The 15,699-nt window shown below is 38.8% G+C and overlaps 1 protein-coding gene and 1 long non-coding RNA gene across 4 annotated transcripts; both read left to right on the forward strand.

Annotated features, from left to right (window-relative positions):
- Positions 1-3,230: 3,230 nt before the first annotated feature.
- LOC109622685 (ferrochelatase, mitochondrial) lies at positions 3,231-4,976 on the forward strand. Of its 3 annotated transcripts, none has more exons than XM_020077109.3 (4): positions 3,241-3,375; positions 3,424-3,501; positions 3,603-3,771; positions 3,903-4,976. In XM_020077109.3, exons 2-4 carry the CDS (start codon positions 3,456-3,458, stop codon positions 4,861-4,863), a joined length of 1,176 nt encoding a protein of 391 aa, XP_019932668.2. In that variant the 5' UTR covers positions 3,241-3,375; positions 3,424-3,455; the 3' UTR covers positions 4,864-4,976. The 3 variants fall into 3 exon arrangements, with proteins under 3 accessions (XP_019932666.2, XP_019932668.2, XP_019932667.2); XM_020077108.3 differs by having other exon boundaries at positions 3,245-3,368; XM_020077107.3 differs by having other exon boundaries at positions 3,231-3,501.
- A 3,416-nt stretch (positions 4,977-8,392) lies between these two features.
- Positions 8,393-8,959, forward strand: LOC134287517 (uncharacterized). The gene is made up of 3 exons (XR_009997356.1): positions 8,393-8,696; positions 8,759-8,835; positions 8,894-8,959. It is a non-coding gene; the product is annotated as an uncharacterized LOC134287517 (long non-coding RNA).
- Positions 8,960-15,699: the final 6,740 nt, after the last annotated feature.

A 15,699-nucleotide genomic window follows, 5' to 3' on the forward strand; every position in this document is an offset into this window, starting at 1 on the left:
GCAAATCTCCTTCCCACTATTGATTCTTCGGTCGATTTCAATTGGTTTGTTTAAAGAAAATATGACCAACTAACATTGTAAAAGTTTGGAAAAGCGACTATGACATTAATAAATTACTAATCAAAATCAACCGAGAAACGTGGGAAATAGAGCCCAAACAACATTTTGAAGTCAGCTGGCTGTAAAAGGTTCCAAAACCTGTCACAAATCCTACAATGCTTTTATTAGGATTTGTAACGATCATCAAAACCTTCTTAAATCCTACCGACTTGGAACTATTGCTTGGGAATAGACTCTAATGAGCCCTGGCGGATCCTCCATGTTTATCGAGCATGTCTGATGCATATGATCAGCCATACTCCATCTGCAGCAGCCGGTTCGTGATGAACCGTTGGAGGCGCATTAAAGTGTTAAAAAGGTGATATGTTTCACTAAAGAACACTACATTACAATAATCAAAATGAAACTCCTTCACTTTAATACCGTCAACCCCTGCGAACTTGGCCAGGGAATTAAATTTAAAATTAAAATTAAAATTAAAATTAAAATTAAAATTAAAATTAAAATTAAAATTAAAATTAAAATTAAAATTAAAATTAAAATTAAAATTAAAATTAAAATTCATCTTCGTACGGGGTGATTTAGTGAGTTTTTGGAGGCAAAGTTTACAGGCCGCGTTTTCATTCGGTCGTCGTCGTCGTCTATTTGACTGCTCATCTTCGTATGGGGCGATTTATGATACGATAAATGCAACAAACAACATTTTTTTGCGATTTTAGTCAACAGACATTGAAATGTTCGTCACGTCAAGTGTCGGCCCAAGTTCCAAAGCCACGTTGGTTCAAATCACTTTATTTTCTCTTTCGTTAATTTTCGCACTTCGAAAACTATCTGAATGGTTCGTCATCTTCGATGTCGGCATGTGTTTTGTTTTAGTCCAAATGAAAATAAGTGGTTTGATATTAATAGGGTTGCATGAATCACTCCACTTACCAAAGTGAACTCATATCATGCGCCCTTTTCCCTCCCCACTAACAAAAAGTCCTTCCCATGACAGACGTGGAGACGCAGAGGTGATCTCGGTCTTTAGTAAGCAACGCACGTCATAATAACATTCCTTTCCTTCCTCGATGACCGTAAGGACGTGGCCGGCGCCGTTATTGACCTAATAAAGTTTGGAATTCTCGAAGATGCACATTGAGGACGGTAAGCTACTCCCAAGCTCCGTCTGTTGGTTCCTTGTGCAACTTCGATTGTTCTGGTCAATCACGGAGTAGCAACTACGAATAGTACGGTCATCTATGCTCATGCTCATGCTCATTAAAATTAAAATTAAAATTAAAATTAAAATTAAAATTAAAATTAAAATTAAAATTAAAATTAAAATTAAAATTAAAATTAAAATTAAAATTAAAATTAAAATTAAAATTAAAATTAAAATTAAAATTAAAATTAAAATTAAAATTAAAATTAAAATTAAAATTAAAATTAAAATTAAAATTAAAATTAAAATTAAAATTAAAATTAAAATTAAAATTAAAATTAAAATTAAAATTAAAATTAAAATTAAAATTAAAATTAAAATTAAAATTAAAATTAAAATTAAAATTAAAATTAAAATTAAAATTAAAATTAAAATTAAAATTAAAATTAAAATTAAAATTAAAATTAAAATTAAAATTAAAATTAAAATTAAAATTAAAATTAAAATTAAAATTAAAATTAAAATTAAAATTAAAATTAAAATTAAAATTAAAATTAAAATTAAAATTAAAATTAAAATTGAAATTAAAATTAAAATTAAAATTAAAATTAAAATTAAAATTAAAATTAAAATTAAAATTAAAATTAAAATTAAAATTAAAATTAAAATTAAAATTAAAATTAAAATTAAAATTAAAATTAAAATTAAAATTAAAATTAAAATTAAAATTAAAATTAAAATTAAAATTAAAATTAAAATTAAAATTAAAATTAAAATTAAAATTAAAATTAAAATTAAAATTAAAATTAAAATTAAAATTAAAATTAAAATTAAAATTAAAATTAAAATTAAAATTAAAATTAAAATTAAAATTAAAATTAAAATTAAAATTAAAATTAAAATTAAAATTAAAATTAAAATTAAAATTAAAATTAAAATTAAAATAAAATTAAAATTAAAATTAAAATTAAAATTAATTTTAAATAAAATTTAATTAAAATTTAATTAAAATTTAATTAAAATTTTATTAAAATTTTATTAAAATTTTATTAAAAATTAATTAAAATTTAATTAAAATTTTATTAAAATTTTATTAAAATTTAATTAAAATTTTATTAAAATTTAATTAAAATTTAATTAAAATTTTATTAAAATTTTATTAAAATTTTATTAAAATTTTATTAAAAATTAATTAAAATTTAATTAAAATTTTATTAAAATTTTATTAAAATTTAATTAAAATTTTATTAAAATTTAATTAAAATTTAATTAAAATTTTATTAAAATTTTATTAAAATTTTATTAAAATTTTATTAAAAATTAATCAAAATTTAATTTAAATTTAATTTAAATTTAATTAAAATTTAATTAAAATTTCAATAAAATTTAATTGAAATTAAATGAAAAATAAATCAAATTGAAAATAAAATGACTCACCGACACGATGGTGCCAAACTTAACGGAATCGGTCACTGTTTTGGAGATGACTGGTTCCGGCGACGGTACGACGCGAACGAAACGGACTTAGTGGCCAGGAGCAGCGACGATTAACTGACGGTTTGGACAACGCAACGACGGAAATGGTTCCTACGGGTTTAACTATTTGAGACGAGCATTTTTTTTCTTTTTCTCGACCGACGAACGCGATTTTTAAGCTGCCGCAACTAACAAAGTGTTTTTCCACTGCCATTTGCTCAGCTGTCAATGATGCGCGAAAAAAATCGAACATTCAGCATAAATTCGGGGTTATGATTTATGCTCTCCAAAAATTTTCGATGAGCAACATAACTAACAAATGCCTAACATTGTCGAACGCCTAACTTCCTCCGTGCTGGGAACATGAAAATCCGGGTCGAATCGACCCAGTCGATGGGTAGTTTCAGGTTAGCGTGTTGAGTAGTTTTCAACGAGCGTGAATGTCGACTATTAATGTCGACTCGCATGAAAAATGAACTAAATTTTTTACTGTGAATGCAGATTTTGACGTTTGACATTGTGTTTTCAATGATCATCATCATCATCACACAACGGTGACAACCAATTTGTTTGCGGTTTGCACAATCTATCGCCTTTCCCTTTCGCCTGCGGCTGCCGTGATTTTGGTGATTTTACACTTTTTGTAGTTTGTTTCTTTATCTAGGAAATTGCTAAGATTAGCACGAAGGTATAAGGTAATTCTTAGCTATTCCTTATATTGCATAATACCGAATTGCATTTAGTTTGAAGTGTGTCAATAAACAACTTAGCCGAAATGCTGAAGAACATTTTCCTTCCAAGATGTAGCTCATTGCGTTTGGGTGAGTAGAAATGTGAAAGTACTCTCCACATACTAAGCATAATTGCCTCGTTATGATGTAAGTGGCCACTTATCTTAATCTTACTACTTCTACTCCGGCAGGCACCTTGGCACAAATGCGAAACTTCAGTGTACAATCGGTGCAATATTCCAAGCCGCGTACAGCCATCGTGATGCTCAATATGGGAGGGCCACAAACGACGGATCAGGTGCACGACTACTTGCTCCGGATTATGACCGATCGCGATATGATTCAGCTGCCCGTTCAGAGGTAAGTTGGGACGTGTGGGAACATTGACGTTGTTATGTGCCGATCCTTGGTTTCCGGTGAAATCTTACAAGACAATTTTTATCAGGAAATTGCTTAAGGAATTTTGCCAACATTTATTTTTGTTATTCCAGCAAACTCGGACCTTGGATCGCAAAGCGTCGCACACCGGAAGTCCAGAAAAAGTACGCCGAAATCGGCGGAGGCTCACCGATTTTTAAATGGACCAACATTCAGGGTGAGCTTCTCTGCAAGCAGCTGGATAAAGTTTCGCCGGAAACGGCGCCCCACAAACACTATGTCGCCTTCCGCTACGTAACGCCCCTTACGGAAGACACCCTCAAACAGGTGGAGCAGGATAAACCGGAACGAGTTGTCCTGTTTTCGCAGTATCCTCAGTACAGCTGCGCCACTTCGGGTTCCAGTTTCAATGCCATCTTCACACATTACAAATCCAACAAGAACGGACTGGCTAACGCCAAGTGGAGCGTGATCGATCGTTGGGGAACGCACCCCCTGCTGGCCAAGACCTTTGCCGACAACATCCGGAAGGAACTGGATAAATTCCCGGTCGAAAAGCGTAAAGATGTGATCGTTCTATTCTCTGCCCATTCCCTGCCGCTGAAAGCGGTCAACCGAGGCGATGCGTATCCCTCCGAAGTAGGCGCCACCGTTCAGAACGTTATGGAACATCTTAACTACTGTAATCCGTACTGCCTGGTGTGGCAATCGAAGGTTGGCCCGCTGCCATGGTTAGAACCGTTCACCGAGAATGCCATCAAAGGCTACATCAAGCAGGGTAAGAAGAACTTCATATTGGTGCCGATTGCCTTCGTGAACGAGCATATCGAAACGCTGCACGAGCTGGACATTGAGTACTGCCAGGAGTTGGCCCACGAGGTGGGAGCGGAACGGATCGGACGGGCAGCGGCCCCCAACGATCATCCGCTGTTCATCGATGCCATGACGGATGTGGTCCACAGTCACCTGAAGAATGGGAATGCGGTGAATCCGAAGTTTTTGCTACGGTGTCCATCGTGCGTGAATTCTAAGTGCCATTCGAGCAAACAGTGGTACCGAGAGATGTGCAATTAGTTCCTATTGGAGAGGGAATGTTCGAGTTGGTGGAGGTAAATGGTGAGTAAATAAGCTATTTGTGCATTTCGGTTTAGTTGTTAAATTATTGTAAGTTCTTTGAAAGGCATGTACTTATTTGTTTGACTTGGTTGCATATATAGTGAATATCACTTCCCTAGGGTAAGCCTAAATAATTTAACTCTTTTTAACGAGCTAAGTCATGTTCTTTTGATAACATAATTATTATCCAATAGACATTCACTGATCTGTTTACTGGGGCCGGCAGTAAATTGACTGTGTACCGGAGAGGCAAACACAAATTACTATGCAGGAGTTGCAGGGGGTATTCTTGAAGGAATCCATGGATGGATTCCAAAATAAATCTGTGGATGAACTCCTTAAAGATTTCTCGGAGATAATTGTGAAAGAATTCTTGGAGGGCTTCTTGGAGAATTTCATGGCTCCAGTATCCTTCTAAAATTATCTTAAAAAATCGATGGAGGAATTCCTCTAGAAATCCATCAAGTAATTAAAAAAAATCAGGCAATTCTGAATAAATTTTAGAAAAGATCCGAAGAGGAATTTCTGAAGGAATAACTACAGAAATTTCTGGATCAATCTCTGAAAGAACTCCCGGAGCCATTCCTGAAGGATTTTCTGGAGAAATCCCTGATGGAATTCCTGCAGGTATGCCTGGAGTAAACTCTGTAGGAACCCCTGGGAGAATTTTTAAAAGGAGGAATTTAAGAGCAATAATAGGAGCAATCCCTGCAGAAATTTCTGAAGAAATCGCTTGAGGAATCCTTCCTGCTAGACAACTTTCTGGACGAATCGCTGGAGGAGTTCCTGGATGAATTCCTGGAGAAATTCTTTTAAGAAATCTTCGGAGGCATTCTTAGAGGAACCCCTGAAGCAACTCCTAGAGGAATCGCTGGAGAAAATCCTGGAGGAACTTCTGGACAAATTCTTGGTGGAATTCCTGGAAAAATTTCTGAAAGTATACCTGGAGGAATTCCTGGAGAAATCGCAAGAGAAATTCTTGGAGGAATTTCTGAAGGAATAATTTGAGGATTTCCTAGAGGCATCCTTGGAGAAATTCCTGGATGAATTACAGAAACAATCTCTGGATAAATTCCTAGATGCATTCTTGATGCAATCTCTAGAGGAATTATGGGAGGGATCTCTGGTATAATTCCCGGAGCTATCCCTAGATCATTTCATAGAGAAACCTCTTGAGGAATTCCTGGAGGAATCTTTAGAGAAATTTCTGGAGAAATTCTTGGAAAAATCCCTGGAGGAATCTCTGAAGTAGTTTCTGGAGAAATCTCAGGAGAAAGGCCTGGAGGAACTTCTGGAAAAATTCTTCCCTGGAAAAATTCTTGGAGGAATTTCTGAAAACATACCTTGATGAATTCCTGAAGAAATCGCTAGAGGAATTCTTGGAGGAATCCCTGGAGGAATTTCTGAAGGAATAATTTGAGGATTTCCTAGGGGCATCCTTGGAGAAATTCCTGAACGAATGCCTGGAGCAATCCCTGGATAAATTTCTAAATGAACATGGTGGAACCTCTAGAGGAATTCTGGGAGGGACCTATGGTAGAATTCCCGGAGCAATCCCTAGATGAATTCCTTGAAAAATCTCTGGAGGAATTCCTGGTTGAATCCGTGGAGGAATTCTTAAAGGAATTCCTGGAGGTAACCCTGGAGGAGTTCCAAGAGAAATTCCTGGAGAACTGCTTGATGATGTTCCTGTAGCAAACCCTGGAAGAAATCCTGAAGGAATCTTTGGATGAATTCCTGGAGGATTCCCTAGAGGCAATCTCTCTGGGAGGGATCCCGGGATAAGATGAAGAAACCTCTTGAAGAATTCCGGAAGGAATCCTTAGAGAAATTGCAGGAGAAATTCTTGGAAAAATCCCTGAAGCAATTTCCAAAGGAATCTCAGGAAGAATGCCTGGAGGACCTTCTGGACAAATTCCTGGTGGACATATTCTTGGAGAAATCCCTAGAGGATTTCTTGGAGAAATTCTGTGGTACTATCCCTAGAAGAATTCCTGGAGGAATCCCTGGAGAAATTTATGAAGAAATTCCTAGAGAAATTTGTGGAGGAATATCTGGAGCAATTTTTAGAAGAATCATCCTAGGAATTCCTGAATCTGGAGGGAAATTTCGTGCATAAATTCCTGAAGGAAACCCTGAAGAACTTCGGGAAATAATCGTGAAAGAATTTCAGAAGGAATCCATGAAGGATTTCCTGGACAAATTCCTGAAGGAATTGCTGTAGGTATTTCCGAAGGAATGCCTGGAGGAATTCCTAGATCAATTCTATGAGAAATTTCTGGAAGAATTACTGAAGAAATACCTGAGGTAATTCTTTTTGGAATTCCTGGAGAAATGCCTGGATGAAATTCGGGAAGAATGTCTGGCAGGGATGGGAACACTCATTTGCAAAGAGTTCCACTCACTTGCTGTTTTCTCGGCCCAGAAGCGTGCTATCACGTAACGGTGTATGGACGACTTTTGCCTTTTGATTTTGTCTAAAAGTTTGCCGAATAAAGTTGGGGTGGCACACGCATACCAACATTGTGAAAGAACTTCGCAAGCGACTCTCCACGAGGTGAGTGTAATTTACATTCACCTCGTGACGAGTTGCCTTCACAGCGCCCTCACGACTTCGGTGTGCGACCCCTACTTTATTCGGCAAACTTTTAGACAAAATCAAAAGGCAAAAGTCGTCCATACACCGTTCCTTGATAGCACGCTTCTGAGCTGAGAAAACAGCAAGTGAATCTCTAGAGAAATTCCTTGAGAAATCTTTAGAGCAATTCCTGAATGAATCCCGTTATCAAATTTCATGAGCATTTCTTGGAGGAAGTCCTTGGAGAAATTCATGAAGAATTTTCTTGATGAATGGAGCACTTTCAGAAGAAATCCCTGAAAGAATTCCTGCAGGAATTATTGGAGGAATTCCTTAAGGTATCTCTAGAGGAATACCTGTAGGAATTTCTAGATGAATTCCTAGAAGAATTCCCGGACGAACCCCTGAATTTTTTTTTAAAGGAATCCATGCAGGAATTCCCAGAAGAATCCTGGAAGAATTCCTGCAGGAATCCCTTGAAGGAATCCCAGGGAGAATTCATGAAGAAATCCAAGGCTCAATTTCTGAGCGAATTCAAGAAGGAGTTTCTGCAGAAATTCCAGGAGGAAGTACTAAAGAAATCACTGAAATTCTGAGGATCCTGAAGGAATCCTAATAAGAGTACGTAGAGGAACTCTTGGAGAAATCCCTATAGCAGTTTTTGAAGGAATCCCTGGTGGAGTTTTTGAAGAAACTCCAAGAGCCCAAGAAGAATTCCTAAGCGAATTTCTAAACAGTTCCTGGAGGAAGTCTTGGATTAATACCAGGAAGAATTTCTAAAGGAATCTCAAAAAGAGTTCATGGAGGCTTTTTTAAATTATCCTAGAAGTTGTTCCTGAAAGGATCACATTGAATTCCCGGGTGATTCTCTGAAGGAATTCTTTGAGGAATTTGTAAAGAAACCCCATTGTCGACGCGACCACCGCAGAGTTGGCCGCACTGCCCGCCAACTACCACATGCGCACCGAGCAGCAGGGAGTACCTCTCGTATGATAATCATTAACGCGCCAAAAGGCGCTTGGGTCCCATTATCTTTCGTATTCTATTGTAATTAGTTTTAGAAAACGGAGCACTTGAATTGTATACCTCAAAGCATCTAGTTCTATATTCAGTCGCGGAAGTTACAGTTGTGAAGTCGTTCAATCGCGTAGCAGAAAACGAAAGTTACAGGTGTTTGCCATTCCTAGTTTAGTTCGTAATTGTGGTACAAGCGGTAAATAATTGATTCCCAAGTGAATTTAAGCCAGATTGAACTAATCTCCTTGTTATTACTAGATTGTCGACTCACAGTAAGATCCGCCGATTGGTGAAGTTTGTCGGGTTCGAAAGTAAATTTATGAGCCCACTGAATTGTAAGTAAGATAAGCATTTTCGTCGCCAGCAGATTTATAATTTAAGTTCGTTTTTCAGTTTTGAAGCACCACGAAATATATGCTCTCAAACCTCAGTTAGACGCTCTCATTCGATCCGACACCCATGTTGAATCCCGGAAGCAATTCCATGAGGAATTCCTAAGAGAATCTTAGGAGAGCCTTTTTAAGCGAATTACTAGATGATCCCTGGTTAAAAAAAATCTGAGAAATCCATGTCTGCAGTAGTTTTTGGACGAATTATTGAAGGATTACTTGGATGGACTTCTAAATTTTTTTTTACAAAATTTTTAAGAAATTCCAGGATTATTTTTTGAAAAATCTCTTGTAAAATTTTCTGAAAGAATTTCTGGAAGACTTCCCTTCATAAATACTTCGAATAATTCCAGATGGAATTATTGGAGCAATCTCTAGCGGAATTCTGGATGGAATTTATGGAGAAATTTCTGAAGGAATACCTACAGACATACCTTAAAGGATCTCTTGAGAAATTTCTGAAGAAATCCTCGAAAACAGCACTTGAACAATCACTGGAGGGACCTCTAAAGATATCCCAGGACAAATGCCCGAAGAAATGTCTGGTGTTATCCCTACATGAATTCTTGAGGGAATCTCTGGAGGAATTCATGATGGAATCACGGCAGCAAATTTTGGAAAACTTGCTGGAGGTATTTTTCATACTCTTCTTCTTTTTCTTTATGGCTCGACGTCTCAACTGGGACTTGACCTGCCTCGCTTCAACTTATTAGTGTTCTTTGAGCACTTCCATAGTTATTAATTGAAGGGCATTCTTTGCCTGCCATTGTATGAATTTGTGTATTGTGAGGGAAATACAATGATACACTATGCCCAGGGAGTCGAGAAAATTTTCCCGACTGGAACGGGAATCGAACCCGCCGTCTCTGGATTGGCGATCCATAGCCTTAACCACTTGGCTAACTGGAGACCACATTGTTCATACTCATAGTTTACGGAACTAGAAATAAATCTAAAACAGGCATTTTGATTCCTCAACACTGAAATGCCGATTTGCATATTCACATACCGGGCGTCCATGCCGCTTAAAAGTCATTTCAAGTCAGGCCCCCCTGGGCCCCCTCCAGAAAAAAAATCCTAGGTACGCCAATGGGCACACACGTGGATAACCTGTACAAGCTAAACCGGATCAACGAGCAGCCACTGATGACACCAACCGCATCCATCTGGGGCAGACGGCTAGGTCATCTGAATCGCCAAAGCTTGCGAAAGTTGGTGACGATGGTGGACGGATTCGAATTGTGAGATGACGCTATTCCGGAGTGCAGCGTATGTATCGAGGATAAGAAGCATGCACGTAATCCTTTTCCTTCCAGTGTTTCGCGAGCCGAAGGGCTATTGGACCTGGTTGAACCCATCGAAGTTCCATCTCTCGGTGGCAGCCATTACGTGATGACATTCATTGACGATGCAAGTCGGAAGGTGTTCCTTTATTTCCTGGAACGAAAAAGCGAAGCGTTTGGAGCGTATGAAACGTTCAAGTCATTGACCGAGAGTCTAAAAGAACAGAAGCTATAAAGGTTCTAAGGACAGACAACGGAACCGAGTTTGCCCGAAGCATGCAGAATGATTCGTGCCTGCGAAAGCGAGGTGGTTTCAACGGCAGCGTACCTCATTATTCGGAACTCCAAGAGGTCAATCGAGACGACATCGGAAGAAGGTGGACCAGTAAGAAGCCAGTTTTGCGACATTTGAGAATTTTTGGGTTGGTCCACGTGCCGAAGCAACGAAGAAGGAAGTTCGATGCCACATCTCAGAAATCGATTTTCGTGGGACACGCTGACGACGCTAACAATAGGTATTGAGTGTACGATCCGGTATAGCTACTACACAAATTCTTCACAGCTATCCATCTCTGATCTGTGAAATTATTTAGGTTGCTTTTATTGCACTTTAATGCAATGCTGAAAGATTTGCCGGAAGATGTGCAAATCGAGTAAGAGTCCCAGCCAATACAACAGCTGCTTTTATACGGTACGTTTTGTAATGTTGCCAAAACACAAAACAGCAGCGCTTCGTAGCTGTTTAAAGAACACTCTTTCAGCTAGAAGCTGTGACGAAGAACCTGTTGGCGCAATCACACAGCTTGTTCAATGTAAACATTAATGCGTTTGACGTTTCACAAGCTTTTGCAGCAAGATGAAGTTGGGTAAGGTTTCTTGTGGCACAATTTTGAAGCCTTGTCTGGAGTAAAACAAAACGGGCTATTTTCTATGCTATTTATATAGCAGTGTGGCGGCGAGGACATCATCGGGACCAGTGGGTACGGAGATCGGGAGTTCGATTCCAAGTAACGGCAAGTACTTATTCAATTTTAAAAACGATAATTTCAGTTCCACATGTATTGCGTCACGGTATCCATAACCTAATTATATTTAATCGATTAATTTGTGGATGCCGTATAATTATTATTTAACAACTGCGAAAAGGCTGAGAAGCGCCTTCTCAAGATGTTATTCAATCAGTGGTTACATAGGAGCCGAGAAAAGAGCTATGACTTCATGGCATAGAAGCTCCTTCGCACAGCATAAACATGTGGATTAAAGTTCGCCAGATTCATTGGTATAGGGCTTGCAAGAAGCTTTCGTCCATATGTACAACACAGTAACTCAGCATCAAGCCGTATTGAGGATGCTTTGTTGATGTTTACATTCTCAATAAATTTTAGTTGGGAAGTCTGTCGTTTGCGGAAGGCTGAAACAGACGAGCCACGTGTGGAACAGTCAGTTGGACAAAGCGCTGAAGGAGTTTGCACCGGAACAGTCCAAAGTTGATCCATGCCTGTACTTCCGAGTCGAAGGTGAGAAAATGATTTTCGTCACAATTTGCGTGAACAATTTTTTGATCTTTACAAACGAAGCGAAGCTGAAGCGGAGATTAAAGTCGTTCGTCCACAATCGCTTCAAAATAAAGGACTTCGGCTAAGTGACCTTCTGCCTGGGATTGAGGATCACGCGGGATCGGAAGAACAGAGAGCTTTGGGTAGATCAGGAGCACTACATCTACAGCCACGGTGCTTCATTTACCGTTATTATCAAAAAAATATACCATCAAAACCTGAAACGCCATTCTCCATCTTCATCATTCCTACACCTCTGGACAAATTTTTAAAAAAATCGTTAGACGAAATTTTGAGTTACGCCCTTTTAAAGGGCCTAACCCCTAAAAAATCAGGGTTTCTATAGAAAAACATCATATTTCATAACAGAAGCATATTTCTGCCATCAAAATTTGAAACGCCATTCTCTTTCTTTATCATTTCTACACCTCTGGACAAATTTTGAAAATAATAGTTAGACGAGTTTTTGAGTTACGCCCTTTTAAAGGGCCTAACCCCTAAAAAATGAGGGTTTCTATAGAAAAACATCATATTTCATAACAGAAGCATGCTTCTGCCAACAAAATGTGAAACGCCATTCTCTTCTTTTATCATTCCTACACCTCTGGATAAATTTTAAAAATAATCGTTAGACGAAATTTTGAGTTACGCCCTTTTAAAGGGCCTTACCGCTAAAAAATAGGGGTTTCTATAGAATACCAGCATATTTCATTACAGAAGCATGCTTCAAAGTCCCAAATAATGAAAAGTATCATTAATGATGCTACAATTTGATACTATGCACTAATATTGAATGCATTGTGTATAAAAATTAGCCATAACGCCAGTATAAGCGAAGTATTCTTTAACCTGTAGGATACGGACGTTGTTGGCTTCATTTACTATTATAGCCAGAACAATATACAATGAAAAACATAAACGACAGTTCATTTACTTTTTCATTTATATAGTTAATGCACACCCATAAACTGAATTTCAAAAATAATGTTGGTAAAATTCTCCAGTTACGCCCATTTGAAGGCCTAGGCCATAAGTACTTATAGTAGAATTATTATAAAACATAGTTTCATTTAATCACGTTTATTCTTCGGTAACGTAGTTTAGCAGTTAAATATAGAACTATCATTACAATTGAAAATCTCAATCCTTAGTTTCGTATGTTTATTAATTGAAAAGAGCATTCACCAATAAATCTAACGAATGAGATAGGCGCATGTCATCGCTTGTTTTGTCTATAAAAAGCAATACAAAAAACTTACGTCCCACGCTATGAATGGCAATTGATACAAACATGATTGCTTCCTACATGTTTGAAAATACTTCCCTTATATTAGCGTAATGGCCAATTTGTATACAAACATCAATACAAATAGCCAATATTAAAGACAGACACGGACACGTTCTATGCTTCCAGTGAGCTTTTCGCTCTTTGAAGAAAACACGACACTAGACAACGGATTTTTTAGGGGTTAGGCCCTTTAAAAGGGCGTAACTCAAAATTTCGTCTAACGATTATTTTAAAAATTTATCCAGAGGTGTAGGAATGATAAAGAAAGAGAATGGCGTTTCAAATTTTGATGGCAGAAGCATGCTTCTGTTATGAAATATGATGTTTTTCTATAGAAACCCTCATTTTTTAGCCTAACCCCTTTAAAAGGGCGTAACTCGAAAATTCGTCTAACGACTATTTTCAAAATTTGTCCAGAGGTGTAGAAATGATAACGAAAGAGAATGGCGTTTCAAATTTTGATGGCAGAAACATGCTTCTGTTATGAAATATGATGTTTTTCTATAGAAACCCTGATTTTTTAGGGGTTAGGCCCTTTAAAAGGGCGTAACTCAGAATTTCGCCTAACGATTGTTTTGAAAATTTGTTCAGAGGTGTAGGAATGATAAAGAAAAAGAATGGCGTTTCAGGTTTTGATGGTATATTTTTTTTTTGATAATAACGGTAAATGAAGCACCGTGACAGCGTGTTGCGACGGTTCTACTTGGTGAACTGCAACCCAGTCTCCACACCGGCAGAGGCAAGCATTAGACTAGACAAACCGATACCACCGGCGACGCCGGATGAAACCTGTGAAATGAGACAGGTTCCATACCAGGAGGCAGTGGGCTCTTTCGCCTATCTGACACGCGACGCGGTCATGATCCTAGTCCTTGGCCTCCTTTCGGAGGACAGCCGGGGACTGGGGCTGGCGATGAGGAGAGGGTCACCGATGTGGAACTTGCGGGGATAGCAAAGTCTCTTAGCGTAGGTAAGGCCCCAGGTCCGGACTGAGTTCCGAACCTGGCCTTTAAAGTAGCTATTGCAGAGGCTCCCAAGATGTTCAGGTCTGCTATGCAGAAATGTCTGGACGAGGGAGTTTTCCCAGAAGCTTGGAAGAAGCAGAGCCTGGTACTACAGTATTGTTCCGATTTTATCACGCCCCTTTTCAAAAATGCTTTTAAATATTCCTCAAAGCCTATTCGCAGTTCCAATATTTTTATAGTTGCAAAACGCACCTTCAGCATTCATCTTGAAGAAAAGGGGAAACACTTGCTTTCAAACGTAACAGTAAATTAATGAAAAATGAAGGACTGACGCGCGGAGGGCGTGATAAAATCGGAACATAACTGTATTGCCAAAGGCGGGGAAACCATCCGGAGACCCGTCGGCATATAGACCAATATGCTTGATAGACACGGCGGGAAGGTGCTCGAAAAGATCATCCTCAATAGAATGTTGAGGTTCACCGAGGGCGAAAATGGTCTTTCGAGCAACCAGTACGGCTTCCGGAAAGGGAGGTCTACCGTAGACGCTATCTTGTCGGTTACAAAAACCGCCATAAAAGCACTCGAGCCTAAGAGGAGGGTAATTCTGTGCGGTAGTGACTCTGGATGTAAGGAATGCGTTTAATAGCGCCAGCTGGTCTGCTATTTTGCTGATGCGCTCTTGCGTCTGGGGATACCGGGGTACCTGTTCAAGATTCTAAAAAGTTACTTTCAGAATCGAGTACTAGTTTACGACACGGAGGTGGGTTGGAAGTGCTGTCACATAACTTCTGGGGTCCCGCAAGGTTCCATCCTGGGTCCGGTGTTATGGAATGTCATGTACGACGAGGTGTTGAGGTTAGAGTACCCAGTGGGAGTGGAGATTGTCGGATTTGCCGACGTAATTACGCTCGAAGTCTACGGTGAAACGATCGAGGAGGTGAAGTTGACTACCGACCACTCGATAAAGGTTGTGGAGGCGTGGATGCGGTCCAGGAAACTGGAGCTGGCTCACCACAAGACTGAGGTGATGGTTGTTAACAACCGGAAGCGGAGCAGCAGGCGAAGATCAGTGTAGGTGAGTGCACTATCCTGTCAAAGCGCTCCGTCAAACACTTGGGCGTGATGATCGACGTTAAGCTTACCTTCGGTAGCCACGTCGATTATGCCTGTAAAATAGCCTCCACAGCTATTGCGGCACTGTCCCGGATGATGTCCAATAGCTCTGTGATGTACGCCAGTAAGCGCAAGCTTCTGGCTAGTGTTGCTACGTCCATACTTAGGTATGGCGGCCTGGTGTGGGGCACTGCGCTAAGGCCAGTAGTACACAGGGTCAAATATTTGACAAGGAAAGAACTCAAGAAACAACCTCAGTTTGACACTAATGAAAATTCGAGTCAAACAAGATGTTTGAGCATTGGTTTCTTTTTGGACAAATATTTGACCCTGTGTACTAGCAGCTTAAGTACTGTATGCTACCGACGAAAGCTGGAAAGTACTTACAGGCTTATGTGGCTGAGGGTTGCGAGCGCGTTCCGTACCGTGTCACACGACGTTCTTTGCGTCCATTACTAGTATGCTGTCTATCGACATCCTTATCAGTGTGCCCGCGTTTTCGCACAATACGTGACCGCATGCTTGCCACATGCGGGGAGGACACAACTCATTTGGTCCAGAGGATGTGTAGGGATGAGGTTAGCTGGAACGCCGTTTCAACG

This window comes from Aedes albopictus, chromosome 1, assembly GCF_035046485.1.
Source record: "Aedes albopictus strain Foshan chromosome 1, AalbF5, whole genome shotgun sequence".
Classification (NCBI taxonomy): domain Eukaryota; kingdom Metazoa; phylum Arthropoda; class Insecta; order Diptera; family Culicidae; genus Aedes; species Aedes albopictus.